Source organism: Delphinapterus leucas, chromosome 1 (genome assembly GCF_059928025.1).
Source record: "Delphinapterus leucas isolate spDelLeu-1000000601 "Yukka" chromosome 1, BTC_Dleu_Yukka2, whole genome shotgun sequence".
In the NCBI taxonomy this organism is placed as follows: domain Eukaryota; kingdom Metazoa; phylum Chordata; class Mammalia; order Artiodactyla; family Monodontidae; genus Delphinapterus; species Delphinapterus leucas.
The window spans coordinates 174063908-174091070 of NC_143129.1; the positions used below are offsets into that span (position 1 = coordinate 174063908).

Below are 27163 nucleotides of genomic sequence, written 5' to 3' on the forward strand. Positions count from 1 at the left end.
TGTGCATAAATGCTACCACATTCTGAGCACTCACTCGGCATTGGGCCCAGGGCTAAACTCTACAGGGATTATTTTATTTAGATCTTGCAATGGGCTTATAAGGTAGGTACATTTCACAAAAGGGTTGTAGAAGGGAAGGCTCAGAGAGGTTAAGCAACTGACCCAAGGTCACACAGCTAGCAAACAGCAGGGCAAGGATTGGAACCCAAGTTTTAAAAGTAAGAGCTCGGGCTAACCACGGCCCACACCACCTTTTCTCTGGGCATGCTGCCTGAGTGCATGGGACGCGTGCCTGTCTGTGCATGTGGGAATGTACAGGGCAGGTACTCCCCTGAGATGGCACTGTGTCACCCCCACGCTCCAGTGCACCGCCAGTTTCCAATTTACAGAATAATCCCTGGGCGCCTGGTTCTTGAGGTGTGGTGGCGGCCACATCAGGATTCATCCCTCAGCCCCACTGCGGAGAAATCCTACAGTGCCTCCCTGCCCCAACCGCAAATCCCCTAATGGGCTGGAAGCCCTCCCAGGTGTGTGGGGAGCCAGGCCAAACTGCTCTTCCCAGGCCAGTCTAGGCCTGAGGCCTCGGACCCACAAGCCCCTACTCTGGCTGCACTCCCGCACTCGCCTCGATGTCCCTGACGTTGTGCATGAGCTGGTAGGCGATGTCCTTGCAGCCCTGGCTAAGGGCCTCCGGGGGCATCTCGTTGTCCGAGTACCAGTCCCGGTCAGCAGAGTGGGCGTAGGCGGCGCTGGGGGTGGCGTGGTTCACTCGCGTAGTGGTCACGATGCCCACGGATTTCCCTGGGGTGTGGGAGAGGAGGGGTTGGTTTCGCCTGGAAATGGGCGTGTCCAAGCTGTCTTCCCCCTCCCTCTCCTAGCTAAAGACAGGTCAGTTCTGCTGCCTGCCTGGGCCCCAGTCTCCCCATCCGTACTAAAGGTGGGGTTGGCGGCTTCCAAATATCCCGGCAGCTCAGATACTCTGCCTCTGTGACCCTCCCCCGTCCTGAGGGCCCTTGAGCTGTGAGCACCTGGGCTGGAGCCCTCCCCTCCACCAAGGACCCTGCAGAGCCCCACCCTGCAGGAAGCCCCCCCGCTGCCCTGCAGGAACACAAGGGCCCCTCCGAAGGGCTCTCAGGTGGAGTGTGGTTCTGTCACCTATGTCAGCCAGCCTCATAGCCTGACTCCAAAGTCCCTGGGGGCACGTTCCAGGGCCTCCCAATTCCCAGGAGGAAGGGAGAAGGGGTAGACATTTACTGGACTTCCACAGGAACAGTGCTGGGCTCGTTCCTGACCTCCCTCACACTAAACCTGGGAGGGGGCTATATTTTCATGCCCATTTCATAGTCAAAGGAATAGACTCAGGGAAATGAGCTGGGAGCAAACGCACACCTGAGTGACCCCCTAAACCACTAGCTTTCGCTGTCATGGAAAGGAATCCATGACTATTTCACAGAGGCCCAGAACCTCAGAGCTGGAAGGGCCCTGGAGAGCATCTTCTTCTACCCTCTCCCCATTGTACGGTTGGAAAGAGCCTCAGACAGGCCACAGAGCCAGGCCCATTCCCCACCACTCGCCCCACTCACCTGCGTCCTTGGCCCAACGCAGGATGGAGGTGACCTCGTTGCCCTGAGTGGTGTTGCAGTCGGTGCGCTGGGTCGCTGCGCTCACTCCCACGGTGCCCTCATTGGCCTTCACCCCACACAAATAGGCGGTGGCGGTGCCCGCGCTGTCGGGGACCTGAGCGTTGGTGTTGTACGTCTGCAGGCGGGAAAGGAGGGTCAGGAGGTGGCCCGGCCTTGGCTGCCCTCCGACCCCCACTCACACCATGGGGCCTGGGCATGAGGGAGACAGAGGCCTCCCGCGGCCTTGGCTGAGCCCTGCTACCCACCGAGGTCCCCCCAGAGCCACAGGATCACCTAGCTGCCTGCTTCCTGCCCACGCCCGGTGCCCTGGCAGCCAGGGTTGCAGGAAGGGGCGGGAACGCAATGTTCCAATATGTGGAGACTCGGTTGGCAGAGAAATGGGGGCTGGGTCAGCTCTCTCTGGGTCTGGGGCTGCAGAAGCCAGTAAGGGGGAGGGGGAGGCAGGTAAGCCGTGGAGAAGGGAGACGGAGGGGCTTCTTGAGGGAGTGAGGGAGGCTGGGGAAGGGGAGGGAAAGTTAGGGGGAGGCAGGATCTAGGATGGGGAAATGGGGACCCCCCCCCCACTATTCAGACCTCTGGTCGGAAACTATCTTCCCGTCTCCCTGCCCCGCCAGCCTGAGAGCTCCTCGAAGACCAGGAAACATTACAGCCCCTGCTGTTCCCCCAGAAGGGAGCCCAGGGCCTGGCCCAGAGTGTCTAAAGGACCTTTATTATGTGACACCACGGCCACCAGCAACTACAACACCAGAAACAAAGCTACCACTTTCTATCTGAGCCGCCTTGGGAGAGAACGAAGGTAACAGAACCCCATGCACAGAGTACACACTGCGTGATCCCATTTACGTCAAATACAAAGGCAGGAACAGCTAATCTATGGTGTTAGAAGTCAAGGAGCAAGGACTGGAGGGGGGTGTGGGGGGACCCCTGGCTGCTGTCATGTTCAGTTTCTCAACCTGGATATTGGTCATACAGACACGTGCAAAGTTTGTGCAAATTCACTCTGTACACCGGTGCACTTCTCTCTATGTATGTTATGCGTCAATAGATTTTGAAATCAATGAGCTGAAATCCCCAGAGTCTTGGGAAGCAGCCGCTACTGTCCTCAATTCACAGAGGGGCCACAGAACCCCCGGGAGGGCTGACTGCATTGCCAGCAGGTTTGAGAGTTCCAGTGAATGCCATTCCCCTGCCCTTTCCTCCTGAGAGGTGGTAGGCTTGGGGCTGGAGCTCACCTTGGAGAGGGCCACGTAGGGAAACTTGTCCATCTCCAGCCTGGTCTCCTCCCCCGGGCTGTGGTGGAGCTGACCCTTGAGGATGCGGGCCGCCGTCACCGTGGAGACGCCCATCCCTGTGGCGGGGGGTGGGGAACGGGGGTCAGGGGGGCTCAGTCTCTCGGGCTCCCAGCCTCTCCAATCAGCCCCCTTGGGTACCCAGAGCTCCCTAGAGTTAGGTGCCAAGGCAGGCTGAGCAGTGGGCACCAGAGCATGACTGGGTGGTCCCTTTCCTCCTTCCCCCCCGAGACCATTGGGGTTCACAGCCCGGCTCTCCCATCCTCTTCAACATGCCCCCAGGGCCCCAGCCTCTACAACACCTTCACCTCTGCCTGGCTCCCTGGGCCCCCATCCAGCCCCTCCCTTGGGCCCCCAGGCCTCACCATCTCCAAGGAACATGATGACATTCTTAGCCACGTTGGTGTTGAGAGTCTGAAGCCTCAGGGCATTTTTCAGGGTCTGCTGAGCTTGGTCTCTCCAGTACTTGGGGTCTTTCTCTTTCTCTGTACCGACAGAGAGGCAGAGTTATTTGGGAGGGGGTGGGGCAGCTTCCCATCCCCAGCCACTACAGACACCAACTTCTCATTGCAGAAGGCTGCCTGGACTCGGCAGAGGAAGCAGTAGTTGCCCATCTCAGACAGCCGTCGTGAGATCTGCAAAACCCATGCCAGTCCCATCCTCCAAACGAGCCTGTGGACCCTGGGTCTTCGACCCACATCTGAGACTGGAAAAACCAAGGCTCAGAGACACCAAGCGACTTGCCCAGGAAGGCCACACTGCTCTGGCAGACACTGGCAGAGCTGGGCTTCACTCCAAAGCCCACGCTCTTTCCTTCCACCCAGCAGAGAGACATTGTGCAAAGGCAGGAAATGAATTGTGCTAGCACAGTTAGGAGGGTGATGTTTAACTTACTCAAGAGAACAAACTACTTCCAACTGCAGGAGCCCCCAGATGTGTCCAGCCATCAATTAGAAACTCTGCTTGGCTAATTCATTAAAGAAGGCTCCGCAGGAACCTGACTTAGCAACAGCTATTCAGCTGTGCTGGAAAGCAAGACTTGCCTGTTGTTTAACGTATCAAACTTAAAGTAGCCAAGAACAGCCTCACTCCTGTAAGGATAAATTAGCAAAGACGTTCTGTGTCCCTAATCTTGAGAAAAATTGGGAACCAGGAATGCCCTCTCCTCTCTCTCTCTCTCATGTCCATGAGTCTAGTCGTCAATTCTCCAGTGGAAAGAACACTCTAGTGCCCGACAGTCCTCAGTTAGAACCGCATCTGTGCCAAGCAGCAGCTGTGTGGACAAGTGAGTTCCCTGGACCTCAGTCTCCTCCCCATCAGATGCAGGTGTTTGTACCTTCCTCTTGGGGTCTTCACGAGGACGGGATTTAGATAAGGAAAGTGACACACCTGACCCACAGGAGAGGATCGATGCCCCCCCACCCCAGTAAGTCCTGGAATCCCCTTTTCATCCAAGCAGAGGCCCAGGATCCCTTTCCACGGGGGTCGGGGTCCCTGCCACCATCTGCTGGTTTGTCTTCTGTACTCGGGCCCCATCAAACCCGCCCATCAAAATACAGAAGCCTAGAGAGGGGAGCTCCTTGGGGATTCTCTCTTTCACTGGCCTCCATTGCATGGAAGGAAGGCTGAGGCCAGCAGGGGTGGGAGGGTCCTGTCCAAGGCCATGTTACACATTCATAGGCTGAAGACACAGGCCTCATCCCTTGGCCCAGCTCAGGCCCATGCTGTGCGGGTGAGGAGCACAGCTCTCCTTTCTTACACACTCATGGTACCCAGGCTCGTGCCAAGTGCCACGTACACGGCAACAGTGCCTTCCCCTCCCCACAGCCTTACAGGGTGGCTACCATAACTTCCTCCACGTTGCGGAATGAGGAAACAGGATTCTGAGACTGAGCCGCAGGGGAACAGAAAACCCACACATCTCCATGGCTGTGCTCCTGCCTGGGGCAGGTAGCGCAGGCAAGGAGATGGAAGGAAGCAGTTCTCCACCTCAAGCCTGGGACCCACCCACGCCCCACTCCTCTCCCTAGAGGTCCCACCCCACCCTGATCCCTTAGTCCCCCACCTTCACGCTGGCAGCCCCCCAGCGCCACATCTCTCTTCTGAAGCTCCCCAATTTCAGACCTCACGGGCGGAGGCCACTGGCTGGAGCCCGGAGAGCCCTGGCCCTTCCATCCAGCTGTGCACCTTTAGGCAAGTTCCTGCCACTCAAGTTTCTGCCCCAGAAAAATAGGAGGACATAGCTACTCGCAGGCAGTTCTAGGATCAAGTGAGGTAAAGCCTGGGCAAGTGCCCTGAGCCAGTGTTTTTTTTTTAAACTTGGGTTTGTTTTATTTCCAAATATAAGCTTTTCTTATAAATTTATTTATTGATTTTTAATTATTTATTTTATTTATTTATTTTTGGGCTGCACTGGGTCTTCGTTGTTGCATGCTGGCTTTCTCTAGTTGCGGCGAGCGGGGGCTACTCTTCGTTGCAGTGTGCGGGCTTCTCATTGTGGTGGCTTCTCTTTGTTGCAGAGCACGGGCTCTAGGTGCGCGGGCTTCAATAGTTGTGGCACATGGGCTCGGAAGTTGTGGTTCACGGGCTCTAGAGTGCAGGCTCAGTAGTTGTGGCACACGGGCTTAGTTGCTCCGCGGCACATGGGATCTTCCCGGACCAGGGCTCGAACCCACGTCCCCTGCATTGGCAGGCGGATTCTTAACCACTGCGCCACCAGGGAAGTCCTATAAATTTATTTTTTAATTGAAGTGTAGTTGACTTACAGTGTTGTGTTAATTTCTGCTGTACAGCAAAGTGACCCAGTTATACACATAGATACGTTCTTTTTCATATTCTTTTCCATTATGGTTTATCCCAGGATATTGAATATAGTTCCCTGTGCTATACAGTAGGACCTTGTTGTTTCTCCATTTTACATGTAACAGTTTGCATCTGCTAACTGCAAACTCCCTGGGCTAGTGGTTTTCATCAGGGATCCCACCAGCTCTGGGCGTGTTTCAATCTCCCTCCCGCCTTCCTCCCACATACCACGGTGCCAGGGCTTTGGTCAAGGAGCTTCTTTGGCCATTTGGGTGCCATCTGGGTGGTGATGAACTTCTACCCACCTTGCCCTCCCCCTAGCACCTGGCACAGCACCCCCGGGGCTGGGCTGCCATCAGCCTCCCCATTCCCGTTGCTACTTCTCCAGGTGAGCCCTGTTACCCGTTTGCCAGTTCCCTGCTGTGCCTGCTCCCTGAAGGACTGGGACTCGGGCAGAGCCCTTGTCTTTTTCACCAGCGCCACCCCAGGGTCCGAGAAGGGTTCAGTGGGTGTCAAACTGACTTTATTGTCAGAGGACTGGTTTAAGCAATGGTGGCTTTGGACAACTGAGTATCAGGAGGCCATTGTGTTTGGAGACCATTAAGCGACACTCAGAAATGCTCGCGCTGTAATGAATGCTACGTGAAGAGTGCTTGTCAGTACGTACCGTATGACTCCATTTATACGAAGCTCAAAACAGGCAAAACTCGACTAAGGTGACAGGAGTTAGCCTAGTCACTTCCTCTGGCTTGGGGCAGGGCGGGGTGGGGGCAGTAGTTGGGAGGGGCACAGGAAAGCCCTTGGTGTCCCATGATCAATATTCTTTCTTGATCCGGGTGATGGTTACATGGGTACAAAAATATGTCAAAACTCATCAAGCTATACCTTTAAGATTTGTGCACTTTGCTGTAAGTTACACGTAATTTTTTTTAAAAAGTTAAAGACCATGATGTAACACCACTACACACCCATCAGGATGACTAAAATGAAACATGCAAAAAACTGAAGTGCTGAGTATTTGAAGATTTTTCATCTTGTCGCTTTTTCGTCTTCTCACATTTCATCCATCTGCTCACCTTTCGCTCAGGTGGGTTGTGAGTGCTGAGAAAGCAGGGACTCGGTCCCAGAGTGACCTTGGGCCCCCAAGGACACAAGTCGAAAGGCATCATGGGATCGCAGAGGGAGCAGTGGCCTGGGAACCTAGCGGCTCAGGTTCAGTCCCCAGGGCTGCTACTGACTTGCTGCGTGACCTGGGAGGGCCAGTCCCTTCTCTGAATCCCAATTCCCTCATCTGTTGAAATATGTTCTTCCTACGAGCACCCACTCCCTGCCTGCACTGTGACTGTCCCTTATAATTCCCACAACAACCCTAAGGAGGAGAGATTATTATCTCCACTGGACAGATGGAGAAATTAAGGTTCGGGGAGGGCAAGTGGGGACTTCCAGCCACATGATGGACTGAGCCAAGGAGGGCTCCCCTCCTACAACAGACACTAAAATGCTGAAAAAAAGAAAAATCAAGAACAGTATATTACTTGAAAAAGGAAGAAAAGGGGGAAGGGAAACCCCCAGGAGGCAGAAATTCAGAGGGTATTCAAAACCAGAAAGGTAAACAGGAGCTGAGGCTGAAGGACCCTTGCAGTGTCAGACCAAATACAAGGCTAGGCTGAAACTTTTCAGGTACATGTTTTGCCTGGGAGCTATGGAAGGGATGGGGACAGAAAGCCAGTCATAAAAATGTGAACTCAACTCCAAATTTATAGTGTAAGAACCAAAAACTGAGAAATTAACATAAGTACTCTCATAGAATTAGTTGAAGAATCAAACACAATACTGCACTGTAGAAACACTCTTGTACGAGTTTACAACAGGAAACAAAAACAAAACAAGAACAAAAGAACTGTTGAAGGTGAGTTTACAAGCAAGAATTACAAAATATAAGGAAATGTACTATCATGAGGGAGAGTTAAGCAGACGAAGCCAACAGGAGACTTAACACACCGCGACTTGGAAGAGTTTATAAAGTTCTATTTCAGATTCTTTGAGTTAAGAGAGAATAGAAACCCCAATTAAAGAATAATAAAAAGGGAAAAAGAGTGACCTTTCCAACACTAGCACATGTAGAGGCTGGGATTTCCTGCTCTGAACATTTGTTTCCAGCTCTTAAATACTTTGGATGGTTCTATGACCCTGAACACAGACACTGCCCTCGTCCTATCCTACCTGCACCATGTCTCCCCCTCCCTCCACCCTTGCCCCCAATCCTACCTGGCACTAAGGAGTTGGTAAGGCAGGTGCCAATGGCCAGCACTAAGAATGGTGAAATCATGGTGCACTCCAAGACCTGCTTTTTCTCTGGAGCCCAGAGGTATGATGGATATGGGTGGGAAGGGTGGGCTGCCAGTGGTCAGTAGTTAATTGATGTTCCAATCCTAGGAAAAAAAAAAAAAAAAGACATGAAGGTCACAGCTCCAGAGTTCATTTGTTCATTCACTTATTTATTCGTTGATTCATTCATTATTCACCTATTACAAGAGACTAGGCATTTAGATGCAAAACCTAGGTGGTCCCTCCCTCAAGAAGCTTCATCACATAAACAGTTGTATAGGCATAAATGAGTTCCATGCTGCAAAGTGGTTCCTTCTCCTTTCCCAAGTGAATTCTCACTTTCAATCCACCTGAAGCCCAGAACCCACCAGAGTTCACTTTCTGTGTAGTGCTTCTCAAACTGCAGCATGCCTCAGAATCTTCTAGAAGGATTGCTGAAACAGATTCCAGTACCCTCCACCCCTCGCCCAGAGACTCCAACTGCATTTCTAACAAGCTCCCAGGTGCTGCAGCTACTGCTGCTGCTGGTTCGTGGACCCCACTTTGAGAAGCACTGTTCTAGAACATCAGCCTTTAGCCTTGAATTACCCATGTCCCAAGCACATCAGAGACAAAACAAAGAGTCCACCTTTTCTTAAGGGACACCTACATTCGCTCTTACAGGACAACTGTATTTGCTACGTTCTACAGCTTGTCATTTATGGCGAGAGATATAAAAACTATAGGAGGGACATACAGGAAAAGATTGTCTTATAAGTGTGGCCATTTCTGGGCAGTGACATTTTAGATGACTCATTATTTTTTCATTGCCTTTTTTGCATTTTCCAAATTTTCCTTCTGTGTTGAGATGTTACCTTTATAATTTTTTAAAAAAATGTTATTAAAAAAAAAACTGGAAGGAAATACACCAAAATGTTAACTGGTTTTCTCTGGGCAGTAGGACTGTGAATGATTATTTCTTCTTTAATTTTTTTTTTGAATTTTCCAAATTGCCTAAAATGAGCATGTGTTAATGGCCTAAGAACGTTTTTAAACTGTGGTCATCCTGTTAGGATCACATGGGATAATCCCATTGGCAGCTGCGAAATGTAAATACTAACCATGTTGTGTATAAATGTTACTGGAAGATGAGGAATTTTAAATGGTAAGAGTTTCACTGGGAAATAATGTTATTATTTCCACCAAAATCAAGATAAAAATGATCATTTCATTTGTTGTGGGAAATGGCAGTGATACACAACATTCTACCATTAGACAGAGTGGGCTGTTAGGTAAGAAACCACTCTAACTGGAAAAAGGGCTTTTGATTCAACCTTAAAAACGTGCATGGAGGGAATTCCCTGATGGTCCAGTGGTTAAGACTCTGCACTTCTACTGCAGGGGGGCATGGGTTCGATCCCTGGTTGGGGAACTAAGATCCCACATGCCACGAGGTACAGCCAAAAAAAAATTTTTTTAAGTGCACTCCGGTGCTTTTCTACTGCGTTCCTTGTCCACCTGGCTCCTTAAAAACCTGGCTTGGGGCAGGGACAGGTGGTGGGAAGGAAAGCACAGGAATTGAAAGGAAATACCTTTCATCTAACGTCTAACAGCATTTAACTCTGAGTGGTGGGATTTCAGATGACTTCTAATTCTTTAAGTCTACTTTAGTTTCCAAACATTACTAGAGTAAATTCTAACATCAGAAAAAAAGTTATTAAATTGATATACAATATCAATACAATCACTGCATGTACCTCTCTGTTTTGAAAGTAATTCCTTCCTGGTCCATCTCACCTACCACACTGGGAGCTTCTAAGAGCAGAGACTTTGCCTTGTTCGTTTCCACTCCAGTGCTTGGCATAGTAAGTATTTACATCATCAGTTGAAAGTCAGTGCTCTAAGAAGTGGAGGTAGGGAGGAATCACCCCCAAATCCTCCCTTTGTGTGTGAAGAAAAGTCCAAGTGTCGGCAAGGAATTGGGACTACCAGAGTATCTGTTCACTGTTGGTAGAGTGTAGATTGGTACAACCACTTTGGAAAGCTGACAGTACTACCAAGGTGACACCATACATATGCCCTCTGACCCATTTAACTTCAACAGAAATGTACATGTGTTCACCAAAAGAATATATAAGAATGTTCATATCAGCCCTGTTCATAATGGCTTCAAAACTCTGTCCGACTTCAGCAGGATGGAAAAATCCATTGTATGGGTTCACAAGAAGGTAATCCACACACAACAATGAGAATGAATAATTGAGAACTCTATACACCAACATGGATGAATCCTGCAAAGGTGAGGCTGAGTGAAGGAAGCTGACCCGAGAGTATATATAGTGTGATTCTAATGATATAAAGCAGGGGTCGCCAACCCCGGGCCTCGGACCGGTACTGGTCCTCAGCCTGCTAGGAACCAGGCCACACAGCAGGAGGTGAGCGGCGTGCGGGCGAGTGAAGCCTCATCTACTGCTCCCCGTCGCTCGCATTCCCACCTGAACCATTTCCCCCTCCCCGTGAAAAAACTGTCTTCCACAAAACGGGTCCCTGGTGCCAAAAAGGTTGGGGATCGTTGATATAAAGTATAAAACCCAAGGGGGGGAGGGGAAATATAGGGGTAGGGGATCAAGAGGTACAAACTACTATGTATAAAATAAGCTACAGGGCTTCCCTGGTGGTGCCGTGGTTGGGAGTCCGCCTGCCGATGCAGGGGACACGGGTTCGTGCCCCGGTCCGGGAGGATCCCACATGTCGCGGAGCGGCCGGGCCCGTAAGCCACGGCCGCTGAGCCTGCGCGTCCGGAGCCTTGCTCCGCGGCGGGAGAGGCCACAACAGTGAGAGGCTCACGTACCGAAAAAAAAAAAAAAAAAAAAAAAAAGCTACAAGGATATATTGTACAACATAGGGAATATTGCCTGTATTTTATAATTATAAATGGAAAATAGCCTTTAAAAATTGTGAATCACTATACAGTACACCTGTAACTTACATAATATTGTACATCAACTATATACTTCAATTTAAAAGAATTTTTTAAAATGTATAAAAACCAACTAAGGGTATTACAAGACAGGATAAAGGCAGAGGGAGATTTGACACAGAAGAGAAGGCTGAGTGAGGACAGAAGATTCATAGAAGGAAGATGCTAAGCGACTGGCTTTGAGGAAAAAGGCCACAAGCCAAAAAATACAGGAGCCTCCAGAAGCTAGAAAGGCGAGGAAGTGGATTCTCTCTGGAGCCTCCCCAGAAGGGAGCGGCCCCACCAATGTGTTGATTCTCAGCCCCAAAGACTTTCTTGGAGCTCCTGACTTCCAGAACTGAGGATAACTTTGTATTGTTTTAAGTCACTGTGTTTGCGGTGTCATTTGTTATGGCAGCGACAAGTCATTTGTCATAAGTCATTTGTTATGGCGGCGACAAGAAAGTGAATATTGAACATCAAAAATAAAAAAAAAAAAGGCCCTCTGCCTTATATGGGTGGGTTCAATCTGAAAATCCAACAAGCTGTCAATTGAGGATATAGACATTTTGCTGTATGTATGTTATACTTCAATAAAATGAAAACACTACTCTCTGAGAGATTATATGAACAACCCCTAAAGGACACTGATAAAATGCTCACCATGATAACCTATGTGGTAGACAGACAGAGCTGTACGATCTCCTTCGTAGATAGGAAAAACAAGGCTCTGAAAGGAAAAGTGACTCACCCAAGGTTACAAACAAGCAGGTAGCAGAGCTGAACTCTAACCACTAAGCTGCCAATTACAGAATTAGCAACGAGGTTACCACGGTGATCCTCCAAGGGTGGGGATTCTGGTTCACCAACTACAGGATGAAGATTCTGAACTTTAACACATGGATAGATTCGTGGATATGGATATCCACATGGATATCCACCACAATCAGGATAGAGAACAGTTCTGCCAGCCCAAAAAACTCTCTTGTGCTTTCGCTTTGTAGTCAGAAGCTGCCCATGCCTGTACCTGGCAGCCACAGGTCTGTTCTCCATCACTATAGCTTTTTTTTTTTTAACTAATTAATTTATTTTATTTATTTATTTTTGGCTGCGTTGGGTTCGTTGCTATGCGTGGGCTTTCTCTAGTTGCAGTGAGTGGGGGCCATTCTTTGTTGCGGTGCGCGGGCTTCTCGTTGCGGTGGCTTCTTGTTACAGAGCACAGGCTCTAGGTGCACAGGCTTCAGTAGTTGTGGCATGCAGGCTCAGTCGTTGTGGCGCACGGGCTTAGTTGTTCCGCTGCATGTGGGATCTTCCCGGACCAGGGCTCGAACCCGTGTCCCCTGAATTGGCAGGAGGATTCTTAACCACTGTGCCACCAGGGAAGCCCCATCAGTATAGTTTTGATTGATATTGTATTAAATCTGTGGATCAATATGGGGAAGATTTGCATCTTGACAATGTTCAGTCTTCCAATCATGAACACAGTATGTCTCTCTGTGCCTTTAAATCTTATAGTCTTCATCATACAGATCCTGTTAGATTTATACTGTTGTATTGCACTTTAGGGGAAGCTATTAAAATAGCATTGCTTTTTTTTTTTCTTTTGGCCATGCCGTGCAGCATGTGGGATCTTAGTTCCCCGACCAGGGATCGAACCCCTGCCCCCTACAGTGGAAGTGCAGAGTCTCAACCACTGGACCCCCAGGGAAGTCCCTTTTCTGTTTTGTTTTCTTTTTGGCCGTGCTGCGTAGCTTGCAGGATCTTAGTTCCCTGACTAGGAACTGAACCTGGGTCCTTGCCATCTTCTGTGTAGTCAATCATGTCATTGACAAATAGGGACAGTTTTAGTTCTTCCTATCCAATCTTTATGCCTTTTATTTCTTTTTCTTGCTTTATTGTGCTGGCTAGGACTTCCAGCACCATGCTGAATAGGAGAGGGAAGAGTGGACATCCTCACCTTGTTCCTAATCTTAGAGGAAAAGCATTCAGCCTTTCAGCATTTGGGGCGGTGTTTTGAGGTGTGAGGTGGAGTAAATTTGGTGGGGAAAATCAGGAACGTGGTTTTGGACATGTTGAGTTTAAGATGAAGTGGAGATGTTAAGCGGACCGTTGCATATAGGCATCTGGCAACCGGGAAAGAGTTCTTGGCTAGCGGTATACACTTGGGAACCCTGGGCATAAAGGTGGCATTTAAAGCCTTAATCAAACTTACAGGATCACTTACGAAGAGGGAATGGGGGTGTACAGAACTATATGATAAAAGCCCTCAGAAAACCAGGAATTGAAATAATTTTTTTAAATTGATAAAGACTTTATATATCAAAAAAAACCTACAGAACCATCATATTTATTGAAGAAACTTTTGGCATGTTCCCTTTAACACTGGCTTAGGATTAGAAGATTTGGGGGCAACCTCTAGGTCCATAACTAGGGGAAGGAAGTTATAAAGAGTGGTGGGGCAATAACTATGTGGCAGTAGTATTAAAACTAGAAGTAAAACAGTAGGATCGGTGGAGTTTAAAAACACAGGATTTCAGTAATTTGTATGTCAGTGTAAACCACACTCATATATACAACACAGCGTTACTTGCAAGGACACTTATAAATTCAACAACATATTAAATAAAGCATATTAGCATGAAGACCTTTGGAGGGTGGTGGGATTGGTTCTGGGGAGCAGGGATGAAGGCGAAAATGAACAAATAAAACAAAAACTGAGCTCATGATAGTACCCCACGCACTGAGGAATATGACTTGTTCAACCCTCTGCACCGCAGGTCCAAAACAAACACATAAATAAGGTCCAAAGCAAACACATAAATAAGGAAAAATAAAAGTGAAGCGTGGCTCCAGGAGCTCTAAAGGGCTCATCCAGCCCTGCATGGTTATTCTCATTTGTCTCTCTTCTCTGCTAGCCCGACACTCCGTGCGAGTAAAGACCATCTCTTCTCCATCTCTGACTTCCAACCCCATGCACATAGAATCAGCTCTGAAAATGCTAACTTAATGAAAAGCTCCATGATTCAGGCTGGAATGCTTTGAATTTTGGCCCCAGAGATGTGGCATTGAGAAGGGCCTGTTCTGGAGACACACAGGTGCCTTCTCCCATTGCCTCTGCCTGGAAAGGAGAATCTAGGAAACCCTTCAGGAGCCAGAGTCTCCCCTGCTGGCTCCTCTTCACAGCCCCCGCCCCTACTCAGAGGCTCCAAGTCCGCTCTCTGGCAGCCCTAGATGATGGGCTCTGTGGGGCCCAGCCTGGGGCTGCGGGGCCCCAGCTGCCCACCACCCTCTGCCAATGCTCTACCAGTTCATAATGGAGCCTCCGGGTGTGTGCCAGCCCCATCGCTCCCCACCTCCCAGCCGAACCATCTCTGCCAGGCTCCCAGCTACGTGCCCTGACTATTCATGACAAGTGTGCAGAAGCCCTGGCTGCACTCTGGCCTTGGAGGAGAAACAGCCACTTGGCAGGTCAGGGGAGGGAGCGGAGGCTGGGCCTTGCCCCTGGGGACTGACTCAGCATCCTGGGACAGAGGGCACTGGAGCCCTTTGGAGCTGGGCAGAAAGCCAGCCCTGGGCTGGGTCTCAAAAGGTCCAGGACAAATGACAGAATAATAGGACTGATAAGAATCACTACCACTTCTTGGGCATCTCACTTGATCCTCACAAGTGTTATTAACTCCTGTTTTACCGTTTAGGAAACTGAGCAAAGGATCTCAGCTCGTCCATGGCCAAGTGCAATTCGATCCCAAGCTGACTCAACCTCTCTGGGCTTCAGTTTCCCCACCACGGAGAGGGAGAGAGACCGGCGCCCACCTTTCCACTATCCCTCAAGAGCAAATAGAAGCCAAATGAATTTAGGGTGGGAGATCTGGCAGAGGAAGGAGTCGGGCCGGGGTGAGTTCTACCTGAGCGGCCTGGCCAGGCGGCAGGTGAAGAAGCAGACCAGGCTCAAGGTCAGCGCCAGGAGGAGAAGGCTGAGGACCGCTGTGAGGACCACGTCCACGGTGGGGGACGGGAGGGCCATCTTGGGTGAAGAGGGCCCCACGGAGTAGCCACCACAACCTGTAACACCTAGTCACACTAGCCTTGGATGTCTGCTCCAAAGCTCTGGGTCAGTGGCGGTGACCTGGCTTTGTTCCCTGGGGTTAATCTTAGGGGCTTAGCCCAGGAGGGGTGAAATGGGAGGGAGGAGAATCCATGGGGCTCCCCTCCCCCAGCCCAGTCCTTCCCCACCTGAGGCTTGTTCATTCCCCTTTGTCCATTCATTCTTTATTCCCAAACATTTACTGAATACCTGCTATGTACCTGGCTCTGTTCCAGGTACTAAGGACTCAGTGGGGAGGAGGACAGGCACGGTCTCCCTCGGTGGGGAGTGGGAGGGGAGCTGGAGGGGGTCCTGCAATGTCAAACTGGGCTGCAGCAGCTCCTCGGGGAGGGAGTGCCACTAAAGATCAGCCCAGGAACATCTCACCTGCAGGGCCAGAGAGAGGGAACAGAGAACCGCCCAGCATCTCCGGCAAGCCTTGCTGGCCGGGACTCTATTCATTCACTGATGGAAGTTATTTATGGCTGCCATAAAGCAGCCTCTGGGTGAAGGGCTCTGGAAGGAATGTGTGCTGGTCAGAGTAGGCTGCAGGTCAGACCCAAGGAGGGACTTCCTCAGAGGGCGGTAGGCCAGGTGCTGGCATAGAGCAAGGCTCAGACCTCCAGCCGCTGCAGACAGCACCCCATCTCGACAAAAAAAACAGAGGCGGGAGTGCCTGGGGAGGCTTGGCGTCAGCCCTGCCTGCTGCCAAGCCACTGCATCTTTAGGGCTGTGATGACAAGCCAGCTGTCCCTCTGAGCACCTCCAGCCTCAGCACCTCTGCACACTGCGTTCCCTCGTCTGGAATGTTCCCTGCTGTCCACCCGATAAAGTCCTCCCATCACCCTTCCCCCTTGACCTCAGCTCTGCTGGGCTGTCCTGCAGCCCAGCCCCAGCCCAGGCGGTAGTTACAGTTCCTCCCCAAGCTCCCAAAACCCAGCCGCTCAAGACCTTGGTCACGTTTATCAGAGTCAGAGAACCATGGGGTGAGCTCCTAGAGAGCAGGGATCTTGCTCTGTGGATGTTGGCAGCCCCACGGCTGGCAGAGCCGGGTGCACAGCCGGCTGGCCGGGCAGGAATGTGGGTAGGTGGGTGGAAGGGTGGAGGGTCAATGGTGAGTGACCAAAGAGGCAGCTCGGCAGCAGGAAGCACGCTCTGGAGCCAGGGCTCCAGGTTCAGATCCTGCCTCTGCCTCTCGTGAGCTGAGTAGCTCAGGGCCAGTGACCCCACCCCTGGGGCCTCAGGTTTCTCATCTGCAAAGTGGGAGACGAATAAAATCCATAGGGTCCTTGTAAGGATTATATGAGTTAATGCACAGAAAGGCTTAAAACAGGGCCTGGGACACAGTAAGTGGGCAATGAATGTCACCCAGCAGCCATGATCACCGGGCAGGGGAGGATGGGGTGAGGGGTAAGTGGGCAGGTGAGGGGCTGGAGCTGAGAAGGGACAGACCCTTCTCTGCCCACTCGGCCAGCAGCCATTTACCCTTGTGCTCATCACAGACCTGCCCACCTGGAAGGCCCACAAGGTCTTTCCAGCTCTAAGGCTCTAGAAACCAAAAAGCTTACCTGGCTGCTATGTACCTCCACTTGGGGGAGGGGTTAATTAGGGGGTGGAGGTTCCAGTTCCTATACTCAAGGGGCGCTGTGTTTCCTGAGAGGACCAGATTTTCTGTCTGCCTGTCTCTCTCTCTCTCACAGACAAACATCCCACCAGGAGGCCTGATGCCTTCTCTTCCTCTTGAAGGAGAAAGAGAAAGAGACCACCTAGGGTCAGCCGGGAAGGTTCCGTGGAGTGGGTGGGAGGAGAGCCAGGCTGGAAGGATGGTAGGGTTGGGAGGAACAGAGAGAGAAACAGTGCTCCCTACAGGAGAACCTGAATGTGCAAAGGCAAGGAGGTAGGAATGAAGTACTTAGAGGTCGGGGAGAAAGGCAGGAGCCGACAGCTGGTGACAGAGGACAGAGAGGCAGCCAGGACCAACCACAAAGGGCTTCGCTCCCTGAGCTCAGCCTGGTCAAGAGCGGGCGCTTGGCATCCCCGCCTGACTTACACGTCTCTTGCCAGCCCATTTCACAGGTGAGGACTTTGCAGCTCAGATGGTCTGCCCCTCGCCCAAGGCCACACAGCAGAGCTGGAATCGGAGGCCTCAGCGGTCTGGGTTCCAGAGCTAAAGATCTTTCTGTGGCTTCCTGGGGTGCCTGGCCAGTCTGGATGCCACAGACTGGCTCTGTGCGCAGAGGACTGGAGCCAGTCAACGTTCATCTGGTGGGAGGAGAGCTGGCAGCAGGGAGGCGGGGGAGGGAGATGGCAGGGCCCAGAGGCACCGTGCCTGGGGTGGCTGGAGAGCCTGGGCAGAGGGGTGTCAGGGATGGCTGTTCCACGGGCACACAGGCTCCCACCGTCCCACGCAGAGGACATGTTCTGTCCCAGGCCACCTTGCTCTGAGCCAAGCCTGGGAGCTGAGTGGTGGGGCCGGGGGAAGGAGCAAGTGCTGTGTTTGTCATCCCCTGCACTCTGGTACCTCACCCAGCACTCCTGCAGTGGGAGCCCCTCTGGTACCAGGAGACGTCGCCATCACAGTGGACAACAAGAAAAGGAAGGCACAGAGAGGGTATACAACCTGCCCAGGGTCACACAGCAATCGTCAGCAGGGATAAGTCTCCCCACTAACCAGCTAAGATTTGGGAGGCTATTACCAGAAGCACAAGGCAGTCTGTGAGGCATAGCATGGATACCAATGTCTTGGAATTCCGGAAATCAGTGATTTCTGTCAACTGAAAAGAACATTTCAAACTGAGGCTACTCTAGAAAAACCCTTACTTTATTTACTTTGTCATTGTATTTGTAATAATAATAGCATACCTTTTACTGTGTGCCAGACATTGTTCTAAACACTTTACCTATATTAACTCATTCAATCTCCACAACAACCTACTAGGTAGGCACTATTATTATACCCATTGTACAGGTAACAAAACAGAAGCACAGAGAGATCGTGCTTACTCAAGGTCACACAGCCAGTAAGTGGCCAAGCCAGAATTCAGCGTCACCTGTAGATGTTTCTGTCTCCCAGGGCCAAGTATAAACTCCTGAAGCAGTCAGTAAGACTGAAGACAAACCACATTTGTTCTATGTGCAATATGTACATTATATGTTTGGAGATGAATGGAATTCACACATCTACCATTTGACTTATACACTCTTCCCAGATGTCATTTTATTGTATGTGCATCACAGCCCCCGGAGGGAGGGCTTCTTATCCCCACTTTATGGAAGAGAGGTGAGGTGACTTGCCCCAGGTCACATAGCATGAGAGTGGCCAAGGACTGACTGAGTCCAAGTCCTTGATCACAGGTGGTCTGCCCTGCAGAGGGGACGGCCTGGGGTGTGCAGCAGAGACGGGGGGCGGGGTGGGGAAGACCTCGGCTGGAGAACTGGCTCCACCCCTGGACAGGCCAGTGACCCTGGACACAACCCTCCTCCCCCACAATCTCCTACTTCAGCTGGTCCCCATGCAGGACCCTGGACCACCGTGGCTCTTCCCCCCTCCCTGCCCCCGATGCCCCATGTGCTCTGGCAGCCTTCCCCTAGGAGATGAAACCTCCATTCCATAGACAGCCCCACACAGGCCCTGTAAGAAGAGGCTGAGGCGGCTCTGGACTTCAGGGAAATAGGCCATGAACTTGTAACCTTCTGAGTGGCGGCCAACACAAGCAGTATCCCTGGGTGGCAAGTGCCCGGTTTCTCGAATGCCCAGCTTGCATCAGAACAGGGAGTACACAGATGTTCCCAGAGACAGGTCTCACTGCCCTGGGCCCATGGTAATAGCACTCCTCGTATTCCCAGAGAACCTTCCAGCTGGTGGAGGCTCCTGGCACTATTACATTTGATATCCGTGGTGACCCTGGGAGGTACAGGGCAGGGATGCACCCCAACATCCAGGCAGTAAATATGGACCCACAGAGGTGAGGGTCTCACCCAAGGGCGCACAGCTGAGCAGAGCCCCCAGATTACTTACTGGCTTTATGACCTTGGGCACATCACTTCCCCTTTCTGGGCCTCAGTTTTCTCACTGGTCCAATGGGGATAATCACAGAGAGTGCCTATATCACTGTGCTATTATAAGAAGGATAATTGCACAATAAACAATGAGATCAAGGCCCAGGGCTTGGCCCATATTAAACACTCAAAATAAATGTTAGCTAGTAGTAAAGATGATAACGAGTGTGCCAGGCACTGTTCTAAGTGCTTTCCAGGCATTCCTTCATCTACTCCTCACAACACCATGTGGTAGGTGCTATCATTGCTCCCACTGCACAGAGAAGTTAAGTAACTTGGCCAGGGTCACACAGCTATTAACAGGACACTATGAAGGGGGAAAAGGAGAAACTCAAAATGAATGAAGCACCTATTATGTACTGGGAGCTTTTTGTTCAGCCTTCTAAGAAACCAGTCATGCGGGAATTATCAGCCCGGGTCAGAAGAGAAAACTGAGGCTCAGAAGCGGGGAGGGAAGTGCGGGGTCACACAGCAACCATGTGGGAGAGCTGGGATGCAGGCCAGGCCTGACTGGCTCCGTATTCAGTGTGCTGGCTCCCCCATCTCAGTCACATGCCAGAACAGCTTCCATCACGGTCACCATTATGGGCAGCAGACCCCAATGCCTCGGCCACCCCCGGTACAGGGAGCCCCACGTCAGTGTGTCACGTGACCTCCCTCTGCCTGTGTGGCAATGTGCGTGTGTGAGTTTGTGTGCATGTGTATGCGCGCGCATGCCGGGGTCCTGGCAGTGAGCGAGGCAGGGCTCCCATTGTGTGTGTGCCCAGCCCCGTGACCAGTCTTCACATCAGGCTGTTCCCTCTGCCCCCAGACCAGCTCCTCCTGGGCTTTCACATGATTGCAGCTTCCTGGGGGCCTCTCATATCTGGAACGGGCACTCCCTCTGTAAAGGGAGGGCCTTCAGTCACACTGGCTCCCTTCCGCCCAGGTCAGCCCCTCTGGGTTTATAATTTTACACAAAGAGGCTGAGGTGGGTGGGGGCAGCTCAGGGTTACAAGTCAGAGTCCTGGCCAGTTACTCAAGGGCTGTTTTCTCATCTGCAAAGCAGTGATAATAAGTGCCATTCTGCTTCCAGTATTGGCTTCTTAGGAGGGAAGGAACTTTGCAAACTGTAAAGTGCTATGCAGATGTTTCTATGGCTTTCTGTTGTTTCCCCTTCTGATGACTGTAGTAGATACGTGCTATAACTTTTGGCCACCCAGAATCCATTCCCCTTTCCTAACAACACCACAAAGTTTCCTTGGGAAGTGGCTCTCCCTTTTCCAGCCAACTGGTTTGGGTAGGGCTGATCCTACCTCCAGCGGCTCCAGGTGGGTCCTGACTGACTGGCTTAAGCTCAAGACTCTCTCCACCTGGATGGTGTGTTGTGAGGGAGTGGGGCGATGGGGAGGGGCACTGTGTGCAACCTGAAGATAAGGCAAGCTCTCAGAAGGTGGAGTAGAGAGATGCAGAGAATCTGAGTCTCTGATGATGCTGCTTGAGCCCCTGGATGCAGCCACGCCTGAAGCCTGCTTCTGAACATTCAAGTGACATGAGCTAATTAATTCCCCATATTGCTTACCTTGGATTTTCTGTTACTTGGAACACAGAGTCTGACCTCAGAACTCCAGTTCAGCCTGTTTTTCTCAGCCCCTTACATTGTAAGCAACCACATCATGTCACTCATCTAGTTGTTTCTACCAAAGGAAAAATCTTGCAAACAAGCTAAAGATGGGTCAATAAGTTTCGAGTGCATGGTAAAATGAGGCCAACCAATACAAGCTTGGTTTTCTTCTTGGAATCTATAAACTTGTAGAATTGTAGGAGGTCCTTGGGCAGGATTTGCCTAAAAGCCCTACTGTGTGCAGGACTCGGACGCTCCCCTTCCAAGGTTGTTGTCAGTTGAGTTTAACAACTCTTGGGCCACTAGGTTCCAAGTGTCTACTGTGTGGCCGGCCCTGCACTAAGGGCCGCAGGTACAACTTCTGCCTTGTAGGCCCTTCAGTCTAGTGATGACTGGTCACAATACACATTTTTACTGTATTTTACACAAAGCCCTAGGAGGCTGGCATACAGGGGGGAAACTGCTACACCCATTTCACAAGAGGAGGAAACAGAGACTCAGAGAGGTGCAGTGATTCGCTGAACATCCCTCTGGTAAAGAGGGGCAGGGCTAGGCCATAACCCCGGATCTGCCTGCCTCCAAACCCAGTGCTTTTTCTTCTAGCCTTTGTGGTGGCAGGGATGGCACTGGGACTGACATTTCTTTGAGGTAGTCTGTTCCACTTAGGGGCCATCAGAATGGTTTAAAAAGCTAAAGAAAGCAGGGAAGCCAAGTATCATGGGCTTCCTGTTTGCCCCAAGAGTCTTGGCTCCATGAGAAGCCCCAGTACTCAGGCCCATCCAGCTTTACTCTCCTAAAGGACTCACCTCCTACAGGCTGTGGCCAGAGACGGCCCAGCCACAACCTTAAAATCCAGGCCCCAGTTGCTTTCATGGGCAGCCCTTGGCACCCCAAGTGAGCTGTCCTGGCTTCTCTCGTGCCTCTGTCCTGCATCTCTAAGATCCAACTGACACGGCCTCAACATCCCCTATCCCCTAGGGTCTTCCCTATATGTTATTCAACCAACATTCATATGACCTCTGTTTATTGGGCACCTACTATATGCCAGGGGCTGTTCTAGGTGCTCAAATCCCTGCTGGTGGGGTGAGCAGACAATAAGAAAGTAAGTAAAATCAATAGGATGCCAGGTAGTGGTAAGTGAGATGGAGGAAAAGAAGTGGGGGAGGAGAGGTGGTATTTGCAGTTTTAAATAGAGAGATCAGAGAAGGTCTCACCACGAAGTCATCTCACTGGAGGCTTGCAATAATCCCACGCAGGCAAGAATGTGATTCCCAAACTGCAGATACGGAAACTGAGGCTTCAGGATTAAATCGAGCCTACACACGCCAATCTAATCAGCTGTGGAGCTGAGGTTCTGGTGCAGGGCTACTGCTGCTCCCCCACGTACCCTCTCCCCTACCAAATGGTACTAGCAGCCCTTTTGCAGGCTCTGAGAGGTAAAGCCACATATCCGGACCAGCAAGAGTACAGGGTGGGGCTGGAGTCAGCCCTAGTGCCACCCTCTGGAACTGCCTCTTAGCAAGACCTACATCTGCTTCCACAGGCCTCACTCTTCAGCTTCAGCTCTGGGCTTGCCGAATCTCAGTCCTCCTCTTTGCTGACTCCGTGTCCTCCAAGACCACTGCTCTCTTTCCCAGAGCCCCTTTGGCTCTCTATCCCAGGTCACATGACACGCTAATCGTCCAACCCACCCTTGTTCTGCCTCCTCAATTAACTTCTGGCCCATCATTAAATCTGCATTTGCATGAAACCTACAAAATACATCTTGTGGACGGCCTAGGCGCGCAGACAGCTGGCGTACATGTGTAACGGGGAGGAGGAGTTTCTCACCAAGCTTTTCCATCTGGATTTGTTCAGTAATCTCCCAAAACCCCAGACTAATCTTTCTGAACACTGTGGCATAGTGGAAAGACCTTGACCATGGAGGAGCTGGATATCGGGTTAAGTCCTGGCTGTGTAGCTTTGAAAGTGACTTTATGTTTGGGGCCGCAGGATCCTTATCCATAAAACAGGGTTACAGATCCTCATTCTGCAAGGTTGTTTTAAAGATAAAATGCAGGGACTTCCCTGGTGGCGCAGGGGTTAAGAATCTGCCTGCCAATGCAGGGGACACGGGTTTGATCCCAGTTCCGGGAAGATCCCACAAGCCGCGGAGCAACTAAGCCCGTGCGCCACAACTACTTAGCCTGTGCTCTAGAGCTCACGAGCCACAACTACTGAGCCTGAGTGCCACAACTACTGAAGCCCGCACGCCTAGAGACTGTGCTCCACAACAAAGAGAAGCCACCGCAATGAGAAACCCTCACTGCAACGAAGAGTAGCCCCAGCTCGCCACAACTAGAGAAATCCTGCGCGCAGCAACAGAGACCCAACACAGCCAAAAAAAAAAAAAGATAAAAGGCAAAAGAGAGTATCTGTTAAGGAATAACATTTGGTAGAATTTTAAAAAGCATTTAGATAGAGCCTGGCAGACAAACATCAAGATTTTGTTGAATGGAATGGAGAAGTCTGTATAATGGTGAACAACCACCAACAGCACAACAACAGCTGCATTTATTGTGCGCCTACACTCGGAGGTAGACACCCTTAATATCAACATTATTTTACAGAAGAGGGGGAAAAAAAGTACAGGGAGGCTCAGTAACTTGCCTATGGTCACACAGCAGGCAAGTGACAGAGATGGGATTATGAACCCAAATTGTCCAACCCCAAAGTATAAGCTGTTAACCATTATGCCAGGTTAGTAAATGAGGCTTGAAATACAGCGATTAAGCCCAGAACCTTCATTTTTTTTTTTTTTTTTTTTTTCCGTACGCGGGCCTCTCACCGCTGTGGCCTCTCCCACCGCGGAGCACAGCCTCCGGATGCGCAGGCTCAGCGGCCATGGCTCACGGGCCCAGCCACTCCGCGGCATGTGGGATCCTCCCGGACCGGGGCACGAACCCGCGTCCCCTGCACCGGCAGGCGGACTCTCAACCACTGCGCCACCAGGGAAGCCCAGAACCTTCATTCTTAACCACTGTACCAGCTTGTCAGAGCTGAAAGGGGTTCTAGGACTAATCTAACCCAGCACTCTCATTTTTTTCCCAGCAGGAGCCGAAGGTCCAGAGAGGTAGTGTGACTTTCCCAAAGTCACACAGTCAGTTAGTTGAAGAATAGGACAAGCACCCTGGTTTCCTAACTCTTGAACCCCATGCCATCACTGAGTATCACAATGACCGTGAGAGGCCTTCAGGGAAGGAGTCTCGAGGATGTACCAGAATTTTTCCAGCAGAAGTGTAGGGAAGGCAGACTAATCAGAGGGAAGAGCCCATGTGAAGGTCTGGCGGCCATGAAAGTCTTTTTGGAGAAGAGTGAGCTGTGAGGTGCATGCAAAGGTTGGGGCTGGAACAGACGATAAGGCTGGTTTTCATATTAAACCATATTTCATATTTCCACATGGTTCTTTTATTGTTTAACACTTTCTCATTCTGTCTTATGTTGCTAATATATTTCCTTATTTCTTTCGTATGTTTCTAATGTTAATTAAAAATTCTTGGTCTATCTGTTCTAATGTCGCTGACTCCAGTGCTGCCTCAAGTCAGTTTGCTGTTTTTCTTTTGAAGCCTCTGTGCTCCAGCTGCTGATACAGTGGGGTTGAGGGTGCTGCACATACCATCCCTAGAAACAGTGAGGGAAGACATATGGCTCCCGGCCCCTCATCCTCAAATCAACACCAGAGTAACAATAGAGCAAAAACGTCACTAAGCCTAGGAAATCCTGGAGAGAAACGGAATCTCCTGGGGAGACGGAAGGGGGTTTTAACTTGGTGTGTGCAGCGCTGGAGGGTGGGAACGCAGCAGCCAGGAGAAGGGGCAGGGCCTAGTCTTTAGCAGGTGGAGAATATTGTAGAAAAGACAATCAGATTTGAGCTCTGCTCTTGCCTCTTTGCATCAAGCCTTCCCCAGCACACCTCCCCACACCCCCTGCCCCAAAACATGCCCACTTGCCCTGGAGCAATCGAGGCCAGCATTCTCACGTGCACACGCGGGGCCCAGGCAGACGGTCCAAGTACATGCCGGAGTAAAATCAGGGCCGTGCAGCAGGCACCGTGGAATTGCAGAAAGCAAGAGGGAACTAATGGGGTGACAGGCCTCCATGGTCACTCCACCACCCCTTCTCTTCTGGACCTGGAGGCTGGTGGATTCTGACCTAGGCAGACAGCCCTCTCCCTTGCTGCTTCTTCCTGGCATCCAGAAAGTGAGGCTCAATCCTGTAGAGTTAGTTACTTGGTGGGGGGGGGCTGGGGGTGAGGGTCGCGATGACAAACCCAGGGAGGAACTATGCAGTTCTGACACCTGGGGGCCTCCACTCTGGGACTGTCATCTCCTTGGGCTCATCAGTGCTGACAGAGACCAGGGTCAGGCTTGGATTCTTACCCCAACATGCAGCACCAGACAGAATAGATGAAACCCTCCCACCCCGAGGAATGAGCTCACGGGTTACAGAACAGGGAATCCGAGGAGCACACTGGCTTCAAAAGAAAAACAAACCAATTAGAGATAGCACTGGAATTGGCCGTGTTCAACAGATGGGCTGAGAATTTTAAAATAAGCATTAGAAACACGCCAAAGAAATAAGGAAAGATATTAGTGAAACAAAACAGAATAAGAGAGTGTTAAAGGACACAAGTGGAAATATTCTATATGAAAAAACAGTTGAAATAACAAACACAATAGGTAGAATTAACTGCAGAATGGATACTGCAGCTGAGGAATGAAATAGGGAACTGGGATATCAGATGGAGGAATATTTCCAGGAAGAAGCCAGGAAGGATTAAGAAATCGGAAATATGAAAGAAATGGTAAAAGATCTGTTAAAAGCTAAAACAGCAGCCCCAATCTTACTCCATTAATTTGAAATGGATCATAAACCTAATTGTACAAATCTTCTTGTTTTTTTTTTTTTTGGCCGCATCACACGACATGTGGGATCTTAGTTCCCCAGCAGTGGAAGCGCCGCGGCTTAACCCCTGGACAACCACGGAAGTCCCCATAATCCTAACTATAAAAGCCAGAACCATAAAGCCTCTAGAAGATAACATAAGCAGATATCTTTGTGACTTTGGGGTAAGGCAAGGAGTCCTAACTTCATTAAAAAAAAATGATAATTTGGACTTCATCAAAATTTTACATTTCTGCTCATCAAAAGATACCATTAAGAGACTGAATAGACAAGACACGTAATGGGAAAGAATACGCACAATACACATAGCTCCCAAAGGACTTGTATCCAGTAAATAAAGAATTCCTGGGCTTCCCTGGTGGCGCAGTGGTTGAGAGTCCGCCTGCCGATGCGGGGGACGCGGGTTTGTGCCCCGGTCCGGGAGGGTCCCACATGCCGCGGAGCGGCTGGGCCCGTGGGCCATGGCCGCTGAGCCTGCGCGTCCGGAGCCTGTTGCTCTGCGGTGGGAGAGGCCACGGCGGTGAGAGGCCCGCGTACCGCAAAAAAACAAACAAACAAAAAAAAACGGAAAAAAAAAAAAGAATTCCTAAAGTTGCCAATAAAATGATTAACAACCCCCCCACACACACAGTGGGCAAGAGATGTAGCCACTTCAAAATGAAAACATACGAATGACCAATAGTTCATGGTGCTCCACATAATTATCGTCAGGTAAATGAAAATTAAACCCGTTTCACACCCACCAGAATGACTAAAACCAAATCAAAATGACTTGCAAAATCAAACATTGGCAAGAATGTAGAACAACTCATGGTTATGTAATAAAGTACACCGACTTTGGAAAAGAGTTTGGCAGTTAAACCAACATACACTTATCACATTATCCAGCAATTCCACTCCTAAGTATTTGCTCAAAAGAAATGAAAATACACCCAAAGGGCTTCCCTGGTGGCGCAGCGGTTGAGAATCCGCCTGCCAATGCAGGGGACACGGGTTCGAGCCCTCATCCGGGAAGATCCCATATGCCGTGGAGCAACTAAGCCCATGCACCACAACTGCTGAGCCGGTGTGCCACAACTACTGAAGCTCGGGCACCTAGAGCCCGCGCTCTGCAACAAGAGAAGCCACCACAATGAGAAGCCCGCACACCACAACAAAGAGTAGCCCCGCTCGCTGCAACTAGAAAAAGCCCCTGTGCGGCAATGAAGACTCAACACAGCCAAAAATAAATAAATTTATTAAAAAAAGAAAGAAGATACACCCAAAGAGTCATACATTAAGTGTTCATAGGAACTTTATTTATAATACCCCCAAACTGGAAACACTCTATTTATTTAATTTTTGGCAGCATGGCATGTGGGATCTTAGTTCCCCGACCAGGGCTTGAAGCCACGCCCCCTGCATTGGAAGCGCGCAGTCTTAACCACTGGACCACCAGGGAAGTCCCTGGAAACAGTTTAAATATTCACTAAG

At 50.5% G+C, this 27163-nt stretch overlaps 1 protein-coding gene and 1 non-coding gene across 5 annotated transcripts in view; one reads left to right on the forward strand and one right to left on the reverse strand.

Moving 5' to 3' along the window:
* ALPL (alkaline phosphatase, biomineralization associated) overlaps positions 1-27163 on the reverse strand; it is a 57227-nt gene that overhangs the window by 11558 nt on the left and 18506 nt on the right. For 2 of the 4 annotated variants that reach the window (XM_089899565.1, XM_022551969.3), the window contains exons 2-6: positions 8003-8166; positions 3298-3417; positions 2876-2991; positions 1584-1758; positions 626-801 (exon numbers count right to left, since the gene is read on the reverse strand). In XM_089899565.1, coding sequence (XP_089755691.1) covers positions 626-801; positions 1584-1758; positions 2876-2991; positions 3298-3417; positions 8003-8063 — 648 coding nt within the window. In that variant the 5' untranslated portion in view covers positions 8064-8166. Of the gene's footprint in view, positions 1-625; positions 802-1583; positions 1759-2875; positions 2992-3297; positions 3418-3493; positions 3698-8002; positions 8167-27163 lie in introns of those variants that run through there. The other 2 variants (XM_089899553.1, XM_022551968.3) reach the window with 2 other exon arrangements.
* TRNAR-UCU (transfer RNA arginine (anticodon UCU)) lies at positions 9400-9473 on the forward strand. Its single transcript has one exon. It is a non-coding gene; the product is annotated as a tRNA-Arg (tRNA).